Source organism: Tympanuchus pallidicinctus, unplaced genomic scaffold (genome assembly GCF_026119805.1).
Source record: "Tympanuchus pallidicinctus isolate F22 unplaced genomic scaffold, pur_lepc_1.0 scaffold26, whole genome shotgun sequence".
Lineage (NCBI taxonomy): Eukaryota > Metazoa > Chordata > Aves > Galliformes > Phasianidae > Tympanuchus > Tympanuchus pallidicinctus.
Window position 1 is genome coordinate 2,979,260 of NW_026294743.1, and position 17,476 is coordinate 2,996,735.

At 39.0% G+C, this 17,476-nt stretch overlaps 1 protein-coding gene across 7 annotated transcripts in view; it reads left to right on the forward strand.

Moving 5' to 3' along the window:
* Window positions 1-17,476, forward strand: part of ANAPC10 (anaphase promoting complex subunit 10) — a 153,327-nt gene continuing 135,851 nt past the window's right edge. For 4 of the 7 annotated variants that reach the window (XM_052690426.1, XM_052690421.1, XM_052690420.1 and 1 more), the window contains exons 1-4: window positions 96-340; window positions 1,657-1,773; window positions 2,748-2,838; window positions 3,578-3,698. In XM_052690426.1, coding sequence (XP_052546386.1) covers window positions 277-340; window positions 1,657-1,773; window positions 2,748-2,838; window positions 3,578-3,698 — 393 coding nt within the window. In that variant the 5' untranslated portion in view covers window positions 96-276. The other 3 variants (XM_052690424.1, XM_052690425.1, XM_052690422.1) reach the window with 3 other exon arrangements.

The window sequence follows — 17,476 nt, forward strand, 5'->3', positions numbered from 1 at the left end:
GCCTGCGGGAGGGAAGAGGCGGGGCGGGGCGGGGCCGCGCCCGTTGATGGCGTCATCACCGAGTGACGCCGGCTGGAGCGGCGCCTGACGTAAGCGAAGTGCCCGCGCTCCCCGTTGTAAGGAAGCCCGGCTCCCTCAGCTCCGTCCTTGTGTGGGCCCCGCGCGCCGCTGGCCGATCGCGGCCACCTGTTTCCCGCCCCCGTATTTAAACCGCTTGGCGCGTGCGCGGCCATTAAACGGTCGGAGTCGGCCCGCTGCTGAGGGAGACCGTCCCGTATGCCGTCTTTCGCTCCTGTCTGTTCCTGCGGTGCTGCGGTTCAGGTGCGGTTGCGGCTCCTCGGTAGGGTTTTTCCGTTTGGGGGCCGCGTGGCCGCTTGACGGGGCGTTTTTTGGGGTGTGCGGGCCTGTGTGCGGGCTGCGCGGGAGCCAGCTGCGCGTGGCTGTCGGTATTGCGGTCTCTCCTCTGAATCAGTTACGAAGTGAAGCAAACAAGAAAAACCTTGAAGCTGTCTTAACTGTCTACAAAAAGAAAAACAAGGCGGGGTAGAAGAAGGGCTAATAGCAAATCCCTGGTGTGGACAGATATATACTACAGAACTCAGATCTCTAGTATCCCACAGTAGTTGTAAGCTTTGCGGTTAGTCCTATATAGCTCATGCTGGCTTTCTTGCTGACCTGCGTTAGCTCTGCAGTGACCCAGCTCTGCACTCTGTGGGCACTGAAGGAATCCAGTGTCCCATTCAGTGTCTAGCTGGGTACTGAGAGACTTTTCCTTGACTTCATTTTTCTTATGAGCAAAGGATTAGAATTTGAGTCTTCTTCCCTGACTTCTCAGTACTTCATGTTTAATCCTAGACTTCTATTGTGATCCCTTGCATGGAGGGGATATATTTGGATTTGTTTTTTTTTTTTTTAAAGTATTTGCAAGGCTTCTGTGGCATTTTGCTGGAGGTATTAAAGGTGCTCTGTTTGATATGGAGAATAGCATCTGGTCTTCTGTGTATGGCAGTAGTGGAGGGGTGAAAGTGAATGCGATTACTTGAGCAGTGCAACTCACAGCTCAGTGATTGCAGGTAAAAAGGGAAGATGAGGGGAATTGTCTCTGGATGTCTGTGGCAATAATGAATCTCTACTAAATTAAGGACTACATGATTTGTTTAAACTATCCCTTCCCGTTTTGAAGAAGTATCTTTGTTAGGATGGACTTGCTCTGATTTCTGAATGTGCAGAATAAGATGTCTTTCCTTCCCCACTTCCATTTAAGTGGAGTTGTGTTGCTAACATTTAAATCAACAGGGCTTATTTTCATTTCTTTAAAAAAAAAAACACAACACCAGACAAACAACAGAAGCAAAAAAAAAAAAAAAAAAAAAAAAAAACAAAAACACCCATGCCTGAAACTAACTCAGTATGTGTGGAAAGAGTGAAGTAAATAAAATACCTCATGAGTGTTTTTGGTGCACGTCAAATTGAAGTGCGTATTTTTGCATCTGTGTGGAACTGTATGTATTAGTGTGATATGTCTACAGTAGTCTTTAGAGTGCATCATTTATATAAATGTGAGGTCACAGGGTTAATGCTTTATTTGAACAAATGTCATCCTTATTTTTTTTTTATCACTGTGAAAATGTAGCTAACTTTATTTTTTTTAATTAGAAATGACTACCCCAAACAAGACACCGCCTGGTGCTGATCCAAAGCAGTTAGAGAGGACGGGTACTGTAAGAGAAATAGGCTCACAAGCAGTTTGGTCACTTTCTTCTTGTAAACCAGGTAAAAATCACAAAAATTGATGTAAGGATTAAATATAAATTTCGCTATTTAGTTAAACATTGTATGTTTTCATGAAAAATTGCCACTTACAAAACCACATCTGATGTATGTGGAAGTGTCACTGTAAGTAATTTTGGCCTAGTTCATACTTAAGGCATTTGGAAGTTATAGCTTTATCCTCTACAAATCTGACAATCCATGTTCTTTTCACTCAGAGTGATTAAGTTGCTATTCCAGGAATATCTGCTGGGAACTGATCTATTATTTTCCTGCACCCTGGAGTCAATGGTTACGTTGTCGTAATGTTGTGCTCAGGCTGGAACTTGTTGGTCTGGTATCCTTAGAGAAAAATACTTGATTACTCAGTTACTTCACTAGAATAAAGGCATTTTTTTTATTGCAGGTAGAACTTAGACTGCTAAATGAAAACTTTAACTTGTGTGAGCAATTGTTAAAATGACGTGATGAGTAGAAGGATAATGAAAGAAGGGGAACACTGTGTTTTTTTATTTAAATGTTACAGCATTAGCTTACAAAAATATCTCAAGAAGCAACTTGTAAAGAAAATACTACTTCTGCTAAAATTTTCTAGTAATGGAATGGTGTCTTAGTGATTTTCATTTAGTTTAGTGGTTTGGTTATAGAATATGTAGACACATGGAAGTGTTAAGCATTTTTCTTGCATTTGTTATGAATTAGTTACTTCCATTTGGAATTGGACAACATGTTGAATGATTAAAAATCCTGCAGACCTCAATAGGAGATAATGTGAGGGCACTCTAGTACTGAGCTTTTGTTGGCAGACTCTTGTAGTTGTGTCATGAGTACAGATTGAGTATTTGGAAATATTTCCTTAAAGCTGAGAATACATCTGTCAATTCGGAACTGCTGTAAAACAAACAAACAAAAAAACTGTGATGTAGGCATCACAAATAACAATAATGTTCAAGACTGTCATGTTCTCTTTGTCTTAGGATTTGGGGTGGATCAGTTACGAGATGATAATCTGGAAACGTACTGGCAGTCGGATGGATCGCAGCCTCATTTGGTGAACATCCAATTTAGGTAATAAAAATGTCTCCTTAGAATTAGACCATTTTGTGTAACTTCGTGTTGATGTCTATTCGCCAGGACTGGAGTTGTGGAAGTGCAGGGGCTCCTGAAGTAATCCTGTATGACCTAACGGGCAAAGGGCCAGTTAAAAAGCACTTAGAAAGATGAGTATTTGAAATGATGTTACGGCTGTTAAATTCCTAAATGAGCAACAAAAAGGAATTGTTAGGAGTAGGCCATTTGTAGCAATTTCACATTTACTTATGTAAGGTCACATTAGAGTCTTAATTTTTCCTGTCATTGAGTGTAATTCAAAGGGTAGTTGTCTGCTTTTAAAGCAGTCCTGCATTTACCAATGACCTGAAAAACCTTTTATTTTTCTATTTTGCTGTGATTGAGAAGATTGGCTTTAGGATGTTTTCAGTCTTCTAACCAAACTCTTAAGATGCAGAGTCGCATTTTGTTATAGTAGTAGAGCCCGAGTTTGGTAAACCAACCATATGTTTCATCACATAGAAGCACTCATTTGGCATCTTGCCTTTTTGTTGTAATTTTTTGTATTGTGAGCTTTATGAAGACAGACAACAGATACCGGTGCAGTTCTAATGTGTGCACTACTCCATGTGCTAACACCTTTTGCTTTACAGTAAGGTTCTTATTTATCAGTAGACCCTCATACTGTGTTATAGCATCAGACTCTTCATGAATGTCTTTCTTTGGGATGCTTACACACTTCTGCTGTTTCTTGCAGACGAAAAACAACAGTGAAGACATTATGTATCTATGCAGACTACAAGTCTGATGAAAGCTACACTCCAAGCAAAATCTCTGTCAGAGTGGGAAATAATTTTCATAATCTCCAGGAAATCCGGGTAGGTCAATAATATTTTGTCCTTCACCTTGAAATAGCCCCCTTTTCTTAGTGCATTTGATGTGACAAAAATGTTGTTTGTGGTGATGTGTCATTGTTCTTGGAGTGGTGAAGTGTCTGGATTTGTTTCAGTATTTGCTTTTTAAGTTCTTTGGGTTGCTCTTTCAGATTTTGATTACCAGCATGGTTGTAACAGGTTTACTATATGGATCCTGTAATGGATGATGGAATGGGGTCTTCAGAACAGAACTGTTTAGAATTGGTAGATATGAAGCATCTGAAAGCCCTATGCATGATACACACAAAAAAGAAGAGTTTAAAAAAAAAAAAAAAAGCATTTCCAAGTTTAGGCTTTAGAAGGAGGGAAGAGGAGAAAGAAAACAGTCATAATGTAAATGATTTTTGTGAAAGGATTACTGGACTATTGAGTCTTGTCTGGGGTCAGAATTTAATCGTATGAACTTTGGTTATGGCTCTGTATGTCACAAGTGTTGTGTGTATGGCATGTGATGATTATAGTGGGCAGTCATTCAGCACTCAGACGGGTGCATTATTTTAGGCTGGGCGCTTTGATGAACAGTGTGACTTCCACTTCCATAGCTGTGGTATTTGGTGCTTGTCATTTTCAATAGGACGTATTAGAAGAATGCAACAATTGAACCAGTGTTGTTTATGATGGCACCTTTAGCCAGAGTGAAGTTTCTTTGGAAGAAGCACTGTGGTGGGATTTGAGATGCTTGAACTACTTAGTTTTGTTTATGTACTGGCTTTTGGTAAACAGCAAAAGTAGCTGTTACCCTTGTAGCAGTTTGCCAGGTAAACTAATTGAGTTACTCGTGAGTTGGTACATTGGAAAATTATTCATTATGGTAACCTCATTTTCCAGCTTCCTCATCTTTGGTCCTCAGCTGCTATTGGGTTGCATGTTGGGAAGGTTTATCTTAAGTCCCTTACGTGCCAGATCTCACAATAAGGATGAGCAATGACTGCAAAAGAAATGTTTTTATAGTGGTCTTCTATAGTGGAAGTTGCACTTTGATGCTTTTTATTGTTTCCCTTTTGTTTTTCTATCTTCTCAGTTCTACTCAAACTGTTCTTGTTTGAATGTTGTAGATAAGGAGGAGGGGGTAGGAAGCTTAGTAAACGTGTGTGCTTGTGCTATGCTATGTTCCACTCTGGATTTTTTTTAACTCAGATTAGTTGTCCAAAACTTTGAAAGAACAGCACAACACTTACGCTAGGTCTTAAATGGAAGAAACTTGAACTCTTTTGAAATATTCTGCTGAGAAATGCATCAGCACACCAGAAGCTTTCATCATGTTCTGTCTTTTCCTCTTTATTACAGCTTAGCAATTTGTTTCACCTCGTCGAACTCTAAAACCAGGTTTCTTTTCCTTGCTAGTCTTTAAGTCTGTTTTGTGAGTGTCCACTAGATGTCATTGTTGTCCCTATTGATCAGTTTCTGATTTTGCGTATGTAGTCAACTTTTCCAATAATTTAAATGGTTGCTCTTTTATAATATTTATTGTAGCATTCTGCATATATCTTAAGAACGTTAGTTTCTTACAAAGTGGTGAGCTTCCACTATTGAGGGTATATGCGTTAAAGGTCTGTATAAACAATGAGATGGATTTCCAGAAGAACTTTGAGCTTGTGCTGTTGGTTATAAGCATATTTATGTTCTTGGTTTCTGAGGAGATACTCAGGTTTTTTTCCTTCTTAAACACAAGATGACATACATAGTGTATTTAATTTAAAAAAGAAGGCACTTGCCTGTGAAATGTTTGTAGTAACATTTATTCTAAATTAATGAGACTGTGATATGTTGCAGGAGAGCAGCAATTCTTATGCATAACATGTTTGTGTATTTAATCTTCAAAACTGAAGAAAATGTGGGCAAGCTGCTTACTGATGAGCTGCAGTACTTTGATGCTGTAAAATGCCCATTTTTGATTTTCTGGGCATTCTGATGTTAAATGTTGCTATTGGTGTTCATGTTTACTGATCTGCATGTATTTTAAGTTTTCTCTTCAATCCTGAAACAACTTAATTTCTTCAGCCTCCCTGACACACAGGTTATTAAAGCAATGTAAACAGATGAACTCTTGAGAGAAATCTACTTAATTACACAATGATTATGCCGTGGATTCAAATAATTTTTACATTTTTCAGTGGATTCTTGCCCAGCTCAATGTCTCATGAAAGTCCTGTGATGCTTCTGTGCTATTTTTTTCCCCAATGGTCTGGTTTTTGATAGAGTACAATGTCCAAGTCTAATCTGTAGTATACCATGAGCTTTAGATTGTCGTCTAGGCTTGTAGAAATGTCTTAATTTGGAATTCAAAATGAAATTATTTTTTCAATCTCTAGCAACAAGTTATTTGTCCCTCATCCCGTGGGCGAGAACAGCTCTTGCAATCTGACAGTATTGACTTCTTGCTCAGCTGGAGGAGCTACAGTTAAGAGGTGTGCAGCAAGATGTCTTTCATGTCTGTTTAGAGAGCAAATGTTGTCTCACTTCCTGCCTCAGACTTCTCCAACATAATGGTACAGATTATTTCATAAGGACATGGTAGTTTCTAGAGGCCTGTTTTAAACAGCATCTAGACTGAGGCATATGAGAACTTATTACTCTTTGTCACAGCATGGTAATAACTTGCTGTAAAGGAAGTGAGCAGAAAGTTTGTTGCCGAAGACCACTAGTCTTCATGTCATACTTCTCTTGCTAATTGCCTTTGTATGTCTTTCCAAGCATTGAGATGATCAGAAGTATGTCTTATCATAAAAAGGTTGTTTCACATTTGGGCAGATGCTAGCGTTTCGTGTCCAAATTTATGCTTCTTGTAGAGGTAGAACTCCTACGAAGGAGGCCAAGTTGTCTATTCTGCTGTGCCTTATAGAGGACTCAGCAGTCCAATATAGTGTTCATGTCTTGTCAGTAACTAGAGATGAAACAGGAAATCATTTGCCTATTCAGATTCCATTAGGAATTCTCTTTTAGCATATCTGTTGGACTTAGCACAATTTATTATTTGGAGGATGTGTTCTTCATTTACTTGTTCCTGTAGTTCAGGGAAAGGAAAACAATTTGTGCTGGGACAAAAACATTGCCAGTGTATGGCATTGCTCTGGATGCTCTGCTTTTAAATGGGTGTGCTTTTACAACTGTGTCAAGGTAGTAATAATTCACATACTAGGCAGGATGTATTGATGTTCGGGTTTGAAAGGGAATAACCAGAAATACTTCACTGGAGAAAAGCTGCAGACTGTGGATGTTCTTGATGCACTAGGGCTGGTCTGCACGTGGGTAACATTGTGGCTTTCAGAAACCTCAGTAAGCCAAGTGTTTGCTATTTGCCTGCTTTGCAAACTGTTAATGCTGAAGCAGGGTAACTAGTGTGGTTAACAACCCGTGTAGATACAGCGGTCCGTTGCTGATCAGTCATAGATGGGGTGGGAAGATGTTTTGTTGCTGGCAGTCCTACCTAGCAGAACTTGCATCAAAGAATAATAAAAAGCATTAGAATTTGCTGTGAAGAGGTCTGCCTGGACTCTTTTGTATGTTTGTTTTTCTTGGAACAGAGTCAGCCATAATGGCTTTTATCAGGACTCAGTTATGGAGATGGTTTTGAAGACTCAGATGAAATTCCTGTTACCTTGCTATCTTTGCTGGCAAGTGTGGGCCTTCTGTTTTTTGCTAGGCAGCATGGCTGCTACTTGCTGAGTATCTTGTTGTCAGATTTTCTCACCCTTCTGGTTTTGATTCACGCTTTGTAGCCTCTTGCTCCAGGCCCATAGCAGGCACAACCGTCCTGTTGTGCAGTGGCATTTAGGCTGAGCACCACGGACAGGGACACTTCTGTGCTGAGTGAAGAGGCTGTGTTACAGCCAAGTGCTGTCGCTCAGGAAAAATGCCCAAACTGAGGGAGCTTGTCTTAAAAGCAGGGAAATTTAGGCTCTACTGTAATATAGAGCATCCACTGCCTGTATTGGGGAGGGTGGATTTCTGAGACGTATTAGCTGCTGATCTGTTTTCTGTATGTGAGGTGATCGTAGATTCTGACAGTCAAGGAGAGGTGAACTTAATGCAGTATTGTTGCAAGCTAATGGATTAAGTAAGTTTACTATTTTTGAGTGTCTGAGATGTCTAGGATGCATTTTAAATGACTTTCCTCTGAAGATCTGAGCTGATTATTGATTTAGCCTCCTGACTAAGCTTAAAGTATTTCAGCTAGAAACCCTTCTTTCATGTTCTTAAGTGTAAGAAAAGATGCAGTTCTAATCCCCACTTATTTCTTGAGTTCAGAATTATCATTTAAAATATTTGATTAGCATTCTACAAGATAAACCTGATGCTAAGAGAGTATGAAGTCTAGTTTGATAGCATTTAGAATGTGGTCTGTCTTTTCTATCTCTAGGATGTTCTGTAGGTGAGATCATCAAACCAGCTTCTTCATTTTTATCTTGCTGTTTTGCTAATTGAGTATGGATTTGCTTCACCAGCATGCCATAAATCATCTGGTAATTGTATGTAAAATTTATCGGTACTGGAAATTTGCAAAGCAGGGGAGAAAAATGATCCACTGGTATTTTTTGTTTTATTTTTTTAAATCTTGTGATGGATGCCAAGGGGAAGGGTCAAATTCAGGAAACAAAATGGTTTATAATTCATGCAACTACTGCATGCTGTTCCTGCATTTCAACAGAGAGGATGTTTTGCCAGTCTGGGATGTTGACAGGAAATGTTTAGTTAAGAAAGGCAGGTGAATAACACCACTGTTCCCTGCACGTGTCTATGGATATATGACCTGCTCATCACTGTTGTGCTTCGGGACGCCAACCAGCGTATGTGTCAAACTTTGGAAATTAGGCGAAGAATTGAAGTTGTATTGCTTTGGATGTCCTGAAATAGTAGTAAATTGGGAAAGCTTCCCATGGAATCATGAGAAATGCAGTCACTAGAACAACATTCTGTGCATGTGAGACGTGCGTACAGTGAGATCCACATTAGCTCTATCATTTAGGAATAGATATGGTGTGTGGGCTGATTCTTGTTGGCCCACACACTGCAGCGTTTTTATCTTTAAGTGCTTTGAAATGGCATCCTAAGAGAAACCTTTTCTATTGGATCCTGTAAATTGAAAAACAAAGTAAGAAAACCTAAACTATTCTACGTTGTATGCTGCAGGTAGATCTTTTTTTCTTGTTTTGTGTCCCAGTATTCAAAATTGAATCTGAAGGCACCTTTTCTTTCCTATAAAGGGAGTCAATTAGGGAAAGGAATGTTAAAGAAGCCTTGTATTTTTAATACTGTCAGTTTGATTTGTGAAGCAGAGGAAAAACAGTGTCAAAGAAAGTGACAACAGCTCCATGGAAGTGAGGAACTTGATGAAGCACAGAGCTTTTCTCAGGGGAACTTGAGGCTAGCAACTGAAGGCGTCTGGGATTATAATGTTGGTCATGATTATTTGGTCTAAGCTTCATCATGGAAGAGGAATTAGGAAATGCATGTGATTCTTCACATAGAAGTGAAGAAGATTTTCTCTCTATGCCATTGCAATGAGAAAAGGCAAGATAATTAATGATCTAATTAACATCACTGGTATACACTGCCTACCTGTTTCATAGTGTGTGTTTGATGGAATTGTTCTGTTTGTGAAGCTGTAGTAGGAGGATTTGAAGGAATTCTTACAATGCTTGTTATTTAGATGTCTTAACTATATGTTTTTTTTTTTTTTTTTTTTTTTTTTTTGTGTAGAGAGCTTAACTCCAATTACAGCTTATGTGTAAGGAAACTTCTCTGATGTGATGAAGGAATTTTTCGTAGACTGACTGTTCTCCAGTGTATCATTTTAGTTCTTCCTCTGGCGGATGGGAGCAGGTTGCAGTGAGAGCCAAATGCATGAACTTTCTGAATTAGTATTTTTACAGTTAACATCAAAAAATAAGGAAATTGTGGTGATATAATTATGACTTTGTGGGATACACAGGAATCAGACTGCAAATTTAAACTTCCTCAATGCTCTTGAAGTATATAGGATGATATTAGTACTTCATAAAAATGATAGCATTAGTCATTTTGGAGGAAAGGTGATTTGTTTGTCATCTGTGCAAATTCTGTACGCTGTTGAACCAATATTTCAAGTTGAAGTCAACATCAGACTGTCCTTATTACCTGAGCGATACCTGGGAGCAACTCAGTAAGGAGGAACTGAGGTATGAGGAGGGTTTCTGGGGTTCAGTGTGGCTTTTATGGCAACAAGTAGATGTAGATGAAACTGTAGCACAGCGTTGGGATTCAGAACCCTGATAGTCAACCACTTCCTAACATAGCAGTGAGGAGTGCTTTATCAGACTCTCTGAAGGCACTTTCTATTTCTTCTTACACTAGTGTAGCAGAAATGCTAAGTCATGGCCTGAAGCAGTGATTGAGCACCTGGTGGAAGGCAGGGCCAACTCAGGGGAGTTCAGGTGCATGCAATGTACCTGAGTGAGCAGAAGGGGCAGAGGGCAGGATCCACCCCTTCCCAGACCTCATGTAAGGGTTGGCTGCGGAGGCAAAGGTATCTAGGAGGTACCTTAGTACCTGAGTCCTTCCAAGGGTAAGCAGATACTTTGTTTCTGTATCCAGAGTTGCCTCATTTGAGCTTATCCTCATTTGCTGCAACCTAGGACTTTGCTAGTTTGTTGTCATGGTTTTCTATTGTGTTACAGCATTACAGCTACAAAGTAGCTAGGCTGAAGATCTACCAATAGTTCTGTTTTATTTGAATTTGTGCTTTTACAAAAGCTCATTTCTAGTATTTTTTTTAACCTGGCTGAGACTTGTTATTGTGGTGTTCAGTGGGACCAGATTGTTTGTGTAGGCCTGACAGTTTTGTTCAAATGAAGTAGTTCTGTCTAGAACTGTCTGGCTTTCACTGGTATAATTTGTCTACCTAGAATATCTGAGGTAGAGCACCATATGTGCTTATGGTAATAGATCCTTCTTCTATCCTGAAGTAAAATGCTCCCCCTTCCACCCCTTAATGTCTTTTGATCTCACTTGTTTATTAACTTCAATAAGGCCTTTGTTATCTGACTCAACTTACTTCAGCACCTTTTCTTCTGAAAAATGTTTTCAGCAATGCTTTGAACATGAGCGAAATAGAAATATTCACAGTATATTTCTACTCTTAATATCTGTTATTCACTATGTCTGTTGCTTTATGGAATCCATATTTCCTTGTTCATCATCTCTGTGATAGTCTTTTGTTCCATAGAGTTCTCAAATGATTTGACTAGGCTTTCCATTTTTTGGAGTTAAAATGTACTTAACTTAAAAACTGGTAGGATACAGCCATAAGATAAAATGCCACTTAGCCATGATAGTTAGCCTTTTATTTTCTAATCTGTAAAGGATTTGTTGAGAAAGAACTAGATTGGTGAAGAGCAGCATATTAAGTTTTGCTGGCAGCAAAGTTGGCTGTGCTGCTGATCTACAGAAGTTCTAGTTGAAGCTGGGTAGTGCTCATTCTCTTCTATTTTTTTTCCCCCCCTCCCTCTACTTCTGCAGCTGATTGCCCCCCCAGCTCCTACATACCACCCCCCCCCCCCCCCCCCACACACACACACACTACTTAGATCTTCTGTTGTGTTGGTGGCTTTTGTGAAAGCATTTTCTGTGGTCTTTAACCCTTCATGCTACGTATAGTATCTCTGTTTCTTTTAAACTGCAGGTTTTTTTTTTCCAATGCTTGAGTAGAGCAATGTCTTTGATTGTGCTACCACATGATTGGAGATCCCAGAGAGATCAATGAAACGTCTGTGTTCTTCAGATTCTAGGAGTTAGTACAAATATGTATATTTAAGTACAATAGATCATATACATTTAAAAACAGTAGCCCATCCCTCTTCCTCTCGTTCCTTGAAATTCAAGCTGTAATCAAACTTGGAGGCTATCAGGCTGAGGGAAGAAAGGCGTGTTTTTCTTTTACGTGCTCCAAATGCAGTGAAAATCCCTGTGGACAGTTGTGTTTACAAGGATAACTGTCTGCATTCAATTGTGGGTTATAAAAGTGCTTGCTTGAATAAATACACTGAGCTATCAGACAGAACAACCAATAGTTCTTTGGATTAATTGACCTTGTCAGTAGAATAGAAACACTTGCAAATAAAATTCCTATTGCCAGTGAAGCTGTAGCTGAAAACCCCCAAAGAAACTGTGCATATCCTTTAACTATCTTGGAATGCAGTGATTCAAACAGCAGACTTGCAGAGGAGTGGAGATATTTGGGGGGTGGTGGTGGTGATATGGAGTAAGGCATCATTAAGAAAGAAGGCTTAGTATACTAATGTTTTTAGGCATCTTTTCATAGCATGAGATTAAATGCATTCTTAAAATCATGAAGTCGTTCACTTTGCCTATTCAGAATTAGATTTTTGGACAATTGCTGTTACTTCTACTGTAACTCAAGTCTGATGATTGTATAATTTCTTTTGCTGGCCTGCCTTTATCATGTACCCTTTTTCAGAAAAGGCAAAGATCTTTGGCCAGTAACCACAGCGTGTTGTAATGAGGGTGGAGTGTTTGTTGTTCTACAGTAATATCTGACTTACTTATATGTCAGTGTCTGTAACTGTGTGTAATGTGGCAGTTTGTCTTTTGAATATATTTGAAGAGCTTAACAATGGAAAAGAAGCACAGTAAATAACAGAATACCTGGGCTTCCAGTCAGAAGTATGCTGGAACCAGTTTCTCTCTTCCCCAGTGAGTTGTGTATCAGAATTAAAAAAAAAAAAAAAAAAAAAAAAAAGCAGCAAAACAACAGAAAAGTTCTACACTAAGCCTCCATAACTGGGTTAATAATCTACCTAACATTTCCTTAAAAAGGTAGGTAATTTAACACAGGTGGAAGTAGGATGAAAAAACAAAGCAAGTGTAAGTGAAGCTGCTTATGTGTGCTATTCAAGAAAAATAAATTGGGTTAGAAAACAAAACAGGAAAGATGGCATTGGGAGGGAAGTCTGAAAAAACAGCTTGGTTAACTGCTAAATAAACTTCAGAGAGGAAAGTTGTTAAAAAAGCACCCAAACTTGTAAAAGAGGGCGATAGTGTATTTCACCTTAAGTAAGGGACAATGTGTAATAAGGGATTTAGTGGTTTTACAGCGTGGTGCATGTGTTGGAAAGCTGTTCTCTCAGCAACGTGGGTGGCAGGTTATGCTACCATATAATGTATTGTAGTTGGCTCTCCACACTTGTCAGGGTTAGCGTTCAACCATTCGGAAAATTTTCCCATTGTTCTATCATGTGAACCATGGCGAGTGTTGAATTCCCAATAACCTTCTGCAGGGGAAAAAAAGGTTTAATTAGAAAGCTTGAAATTTGATTACTTCGTTATTGTCTTAAGGTACCTCTCTATGATTTCAGTGCTTATCTGCAAACGCAATGGGTTTTTGCTCAGAAAGCTGAGCAGACTTAACACTGTACTGCAGTTGCTTCAGCGCTTTTAAAAGAAAACTTGTATACTCAGTTCTGTCTTTCTTCAGCATTAACACTCTATTTCCATCTTAAACATGTTTGCTTTAGATGGATCATAGCTTTTGGCAGCTACTGCATTTGTAGCAAATAATACTGTTTCTAGTAGGAGTTGCAAAAAGAAAAAAAAAAACACCAAAAACTTTGTGTGAGGTCCTTGTAAACTGAACCTTGGGAACGTTATGTTATTTCTGCATTTTCCCTTTTGTGCTTCTTCTCTATTTGTGTCATGGTTATAAATTACGTTGTTTGAACTAGTGAATTAAAAGAAACTTATTTTGTGATTCATGTAATTTAAAATAGAGAATGTTTGTTTTACATGTATTTTTTTCTTTTTACCTGTTATTTTTGAGGCTGGCACGCAGATAGAGAGGCAATTATGGTACTGAAATTCCATTGTGCTAGCACCTACAGGGCAGAATCCAAAAAAAAAACCCCTGAAAAATCGCCTTCTGGGTTGTGTTGCATTATGCTTGTGTGAACATCAGTGTCTGCTGGTCCTGTGGCCTTTTTCCTACTGAAAGTTCCTGTTGGAATGAAGGTTCTGTATTTGGAGAGCATGCTGGGAGATTTGTTGGTCAATGGTTTTTCAAAACTAGTGGGGATTTATAATTGCAGTTTACCAATGTAGTCTCACTAGATAGTTTCTGCTAGTGATCATTAATGCTTTAGAGCTTAAAAAAATAATTGGAAAGGTACTTGCTTTTGGCAGTATAGATGTTCAATTGAGATGGAGTTTTATGATTTTCACATCTACGTTTAAGCATTGTTAGAAGGGAATAAGGTGATAGGATGAAGGCATTGGTGGTGGTGAGACAGAAAAGGCAGAAATGTTGTTGCTCTATTTCAGCGCTTTAATACCCTTTTTTCCCCTTTATTTTAGCCTTCTTAAGCAAGTGTGTTAGCTAGTGGACATTTCAAAAACAGTACAAGCATACCTGGCATGTCATCTGAGTGAGGGTTTGGATGCCTGGGCACAAGTAGAATGTCTTTGTGATACTGGATCAGATGTGCTCCTGCAGTTGATTAGCGTTTGTTTTAGCTGTACCTTACATGACATCTGTAATACTATTCCCTTACAAACTGTAGTTTATAGCAACATTTATTTTCTCATTTGTTTTTAATCTCGCTGCTTTGGTATGTTGCTGGAGGCCCTGGTAATTAAACTCTTGAATGCAGGGAGAGAATACAATTTGTAGTGTTGTGATAAGTTTATAAAACAAGGGAAAATAAAACCAAGGTAGGTAATGTGTTACTTCACCTTGATACTCAAGATCATTGTCCATTTGCTTGAGTGCCGAGTTTACCCTAGTTATTTAGCAAAGCAAGGAAGTAGATGCAATGAAGCATCTGTCTGGAAGGACTGTTCTTTCATCTTCAGGGAGCAGTGTGGTAGGGAGAAGATCTTGGAGAAGCACCAAATCTCTGGAAGGGAAGTTCTCTCTTTCTGTAGTAAAGAGATCCGCATGCTGCATATGGGAATTGTTAGAGCTGTTACCTATCTCACTGTCTTTTTTTTCCCCTCCCTTACCACATTCTGCAACAATCCTTTTCCCAGTCCTCAAAGTTCCCAGTTCTCAAATCGTTTTCAATTCTGATTTTTGGATTCCACTTGTGAAAGAATATTTTGAAAATCCAATAGTGAACACTATGATTTGCTTTGAAAGATGTAAACTGGGGTGGGTTTTTGTCGTGTGTCAGAAAAGATACTAAGACTGCTTGTTCTCTATGGCTTTTTTATTTTTGCAACGGAGAGGTTGTGAGCCAATGGGAAATATTTTTCAGGGGTATTTGACCTGCTTGTTTTTCCCCAAACTGTAGAACGGGGCTGGGAAGAACCAGAGAATTACAAATCTGCTTTGATTAACCTGATTGTCTTTGCAGGCTTAATTGTGGGAGGTAATGGTTACCAAGAGTAGTATGTGATTTCAAGCGGTGGGAAGTGACAAGTAGGTGCAGAAAGGTTGAATCAAGAATTGATGTTGATTCATCTGTGTGCTGCTACTAACCCCAGCATAACAATTCTTCAAAGAGGGAAGCTAGCAGTTGACATGTGATTTCAGATAAGTGTAAGCAAAAACATGAAAACAATGGAGATTTTGAGACAGATAAGAACTGCGAAGGCCTTCAGGCACTGTCTCTGCTGATTCTGGAGGTCACTACACCTGATTTTCTGTTTAAGACAACCGACTTGTGGGCAGCTGCAGCTGGGAGCACCTTGTGACTCTTTAACAGTTTAGCAGTGAGGTGAGGGGAAGCAGCTGTACCAGCATGGAAGAAATGAGGGGCTAGTTGGACCATTACTAACTTGCTAGTTTGTGTTGTGTCTTCAGAGTTGTAAGTGCATTTGTGTCAGTACAAATGAGTGTTTCCAGTATTTGAAGTAGTGTTTCTTTGTGGCAAACATGAAGACATAAACAAGGTTTAAAAAAAAAAGGCAGAAACAGGCAATGCGCTTTGTGTCAGGCCAGCAGCAAAACAAATAACCAGAAATTTATCAAAATGCAAAAGTTGTGTTAGCATACATAGACAGTATTAAGAATGTGTCATTCTGTATGTGTAAAGGCACAAAGAGAATTGTTTGTCAGGCTGAGTTAGATCCACAGGTATATTCTGTGCAGATGTGTCACCAGGGTTTTATCTTAAAAATCACACTTGGGTTTCTATTCCTGAAACTTTAACATTTCAGTGGGAAACGTAAAGCTGAAGTTCTCATGTCATTAGGGAAGTAGATTTAGCATTACTTCTAGTAGAAACTTACAGAAAATAATGTTTGTTGGACAGAAAGGAGCACTGTTCCCACAACAATGCTGTCCTTGACGTTCAGAACTAAGTACACCTAGCACGTGATAGACACTGAGAGCCAATATGAAGTACTTGACATGACTGTCAGTAGCTATAATGGTATCTTTATGACTGTCCTTTCTAGAATTGGGTCTTGCTCCCTTGGTTGCTGGAAGGTTATTTTAGTTGGGAGGCCTACCTTCAAGGCTCTTCAGTTCACGTGCTGCTGGATGGTGTCTACACAGAATTGTCATAAAGTTTTCTGGAAGAAATAATCACGTAGTTATATTCTATTCCCTATCTCAATGAGCCCATGGAAATGTTTCTACAAGTATGTAGTTTCTTGCTTTCTGAGGACTGTTCGTTCTTATATGTTCATAAGATTGCAGAGATCAAGCATTTGAATCATAAAAACCTTTCTCAGGGTTTTCCTATTCTCAGTAGGAACACTTGAGAGAGTGGAATGTAGCATGTGCGTCTAGTTTGAGGGCCTGTGTTCTCTGGCCTTTTTAATCCAGTTCCTAAACTAGGTTTATCTCATACTTCTATTATTTCAGAATGAGTTCTGGAATGTTTTCTCTCACCTTAAAAGAATGTTAAAAAATAGTTTTTAATGAGGCTTTCTACTAGTCCTGTTCTCAATCTTATTTGAGTGAACTCTGCTTTTTTTTTTTTATTCTTCCTCTGTAGTCATTCAATTGTGTATGAGAGGTTTTATTGATATTTTTTACTAGTTTTTTTTTTTTTTTTTTACTAGCAAATGCAGAAAATGCTCATTTCTCTAATGTTCTGAGACTGCTGTGTACTCATTAGCAGGAATTAACTGATTTGATATTACTGAGGATGACTAGTGAGATTATATCAAAGCATTACTATCTTGCTAAGATAATAGGTGCAGTTCTGTAGTAAGAGTAATGACCTAAATCATTAAACAGGCTTCCATCTGTGTCAGTAGATCTTTGCGTTTGTAATAGTCACCATGTGTAGTGGAGAGGCTTTCGTAAATAGGTTCTGGGTAAATCTAACACTGTGGCTTTATGTTGTGGAATTATTACTGTTTCTGTTTATACTGTCTGTCCTGAGATGTGCACTACTTAGTAATTTAGTTCTTTGCACGTACGTGTGCCCGTGGGACTTGAAGATACGTTGGAAGACGTACACTTGCAGTTGGGTTCTGTCAGCATGTTATTAACTTCACCTCTCTAAGAAGTAAGATAAACTAGGAGTACTATTGGGCATTAAGGACTCAGTGGGCCTGGTGGTAAGCAAGTTATCAGTTGTGTTACTTAAGTGTTTTGTTAGATCCATACTCATGCTTCCTGGTTCTTCAGGAGCGTGTATGATGTAGTTGTGTTTCAATTCTCATGTGGCTTATGTGAAAGAGTTTGTATTCCTCGTCTACTGAATACAAAACTATGTAAGGCTTCTGCGAGTAGTAGACATGCTGTTGCAGTAGAATTGCACTAAACCTACCCA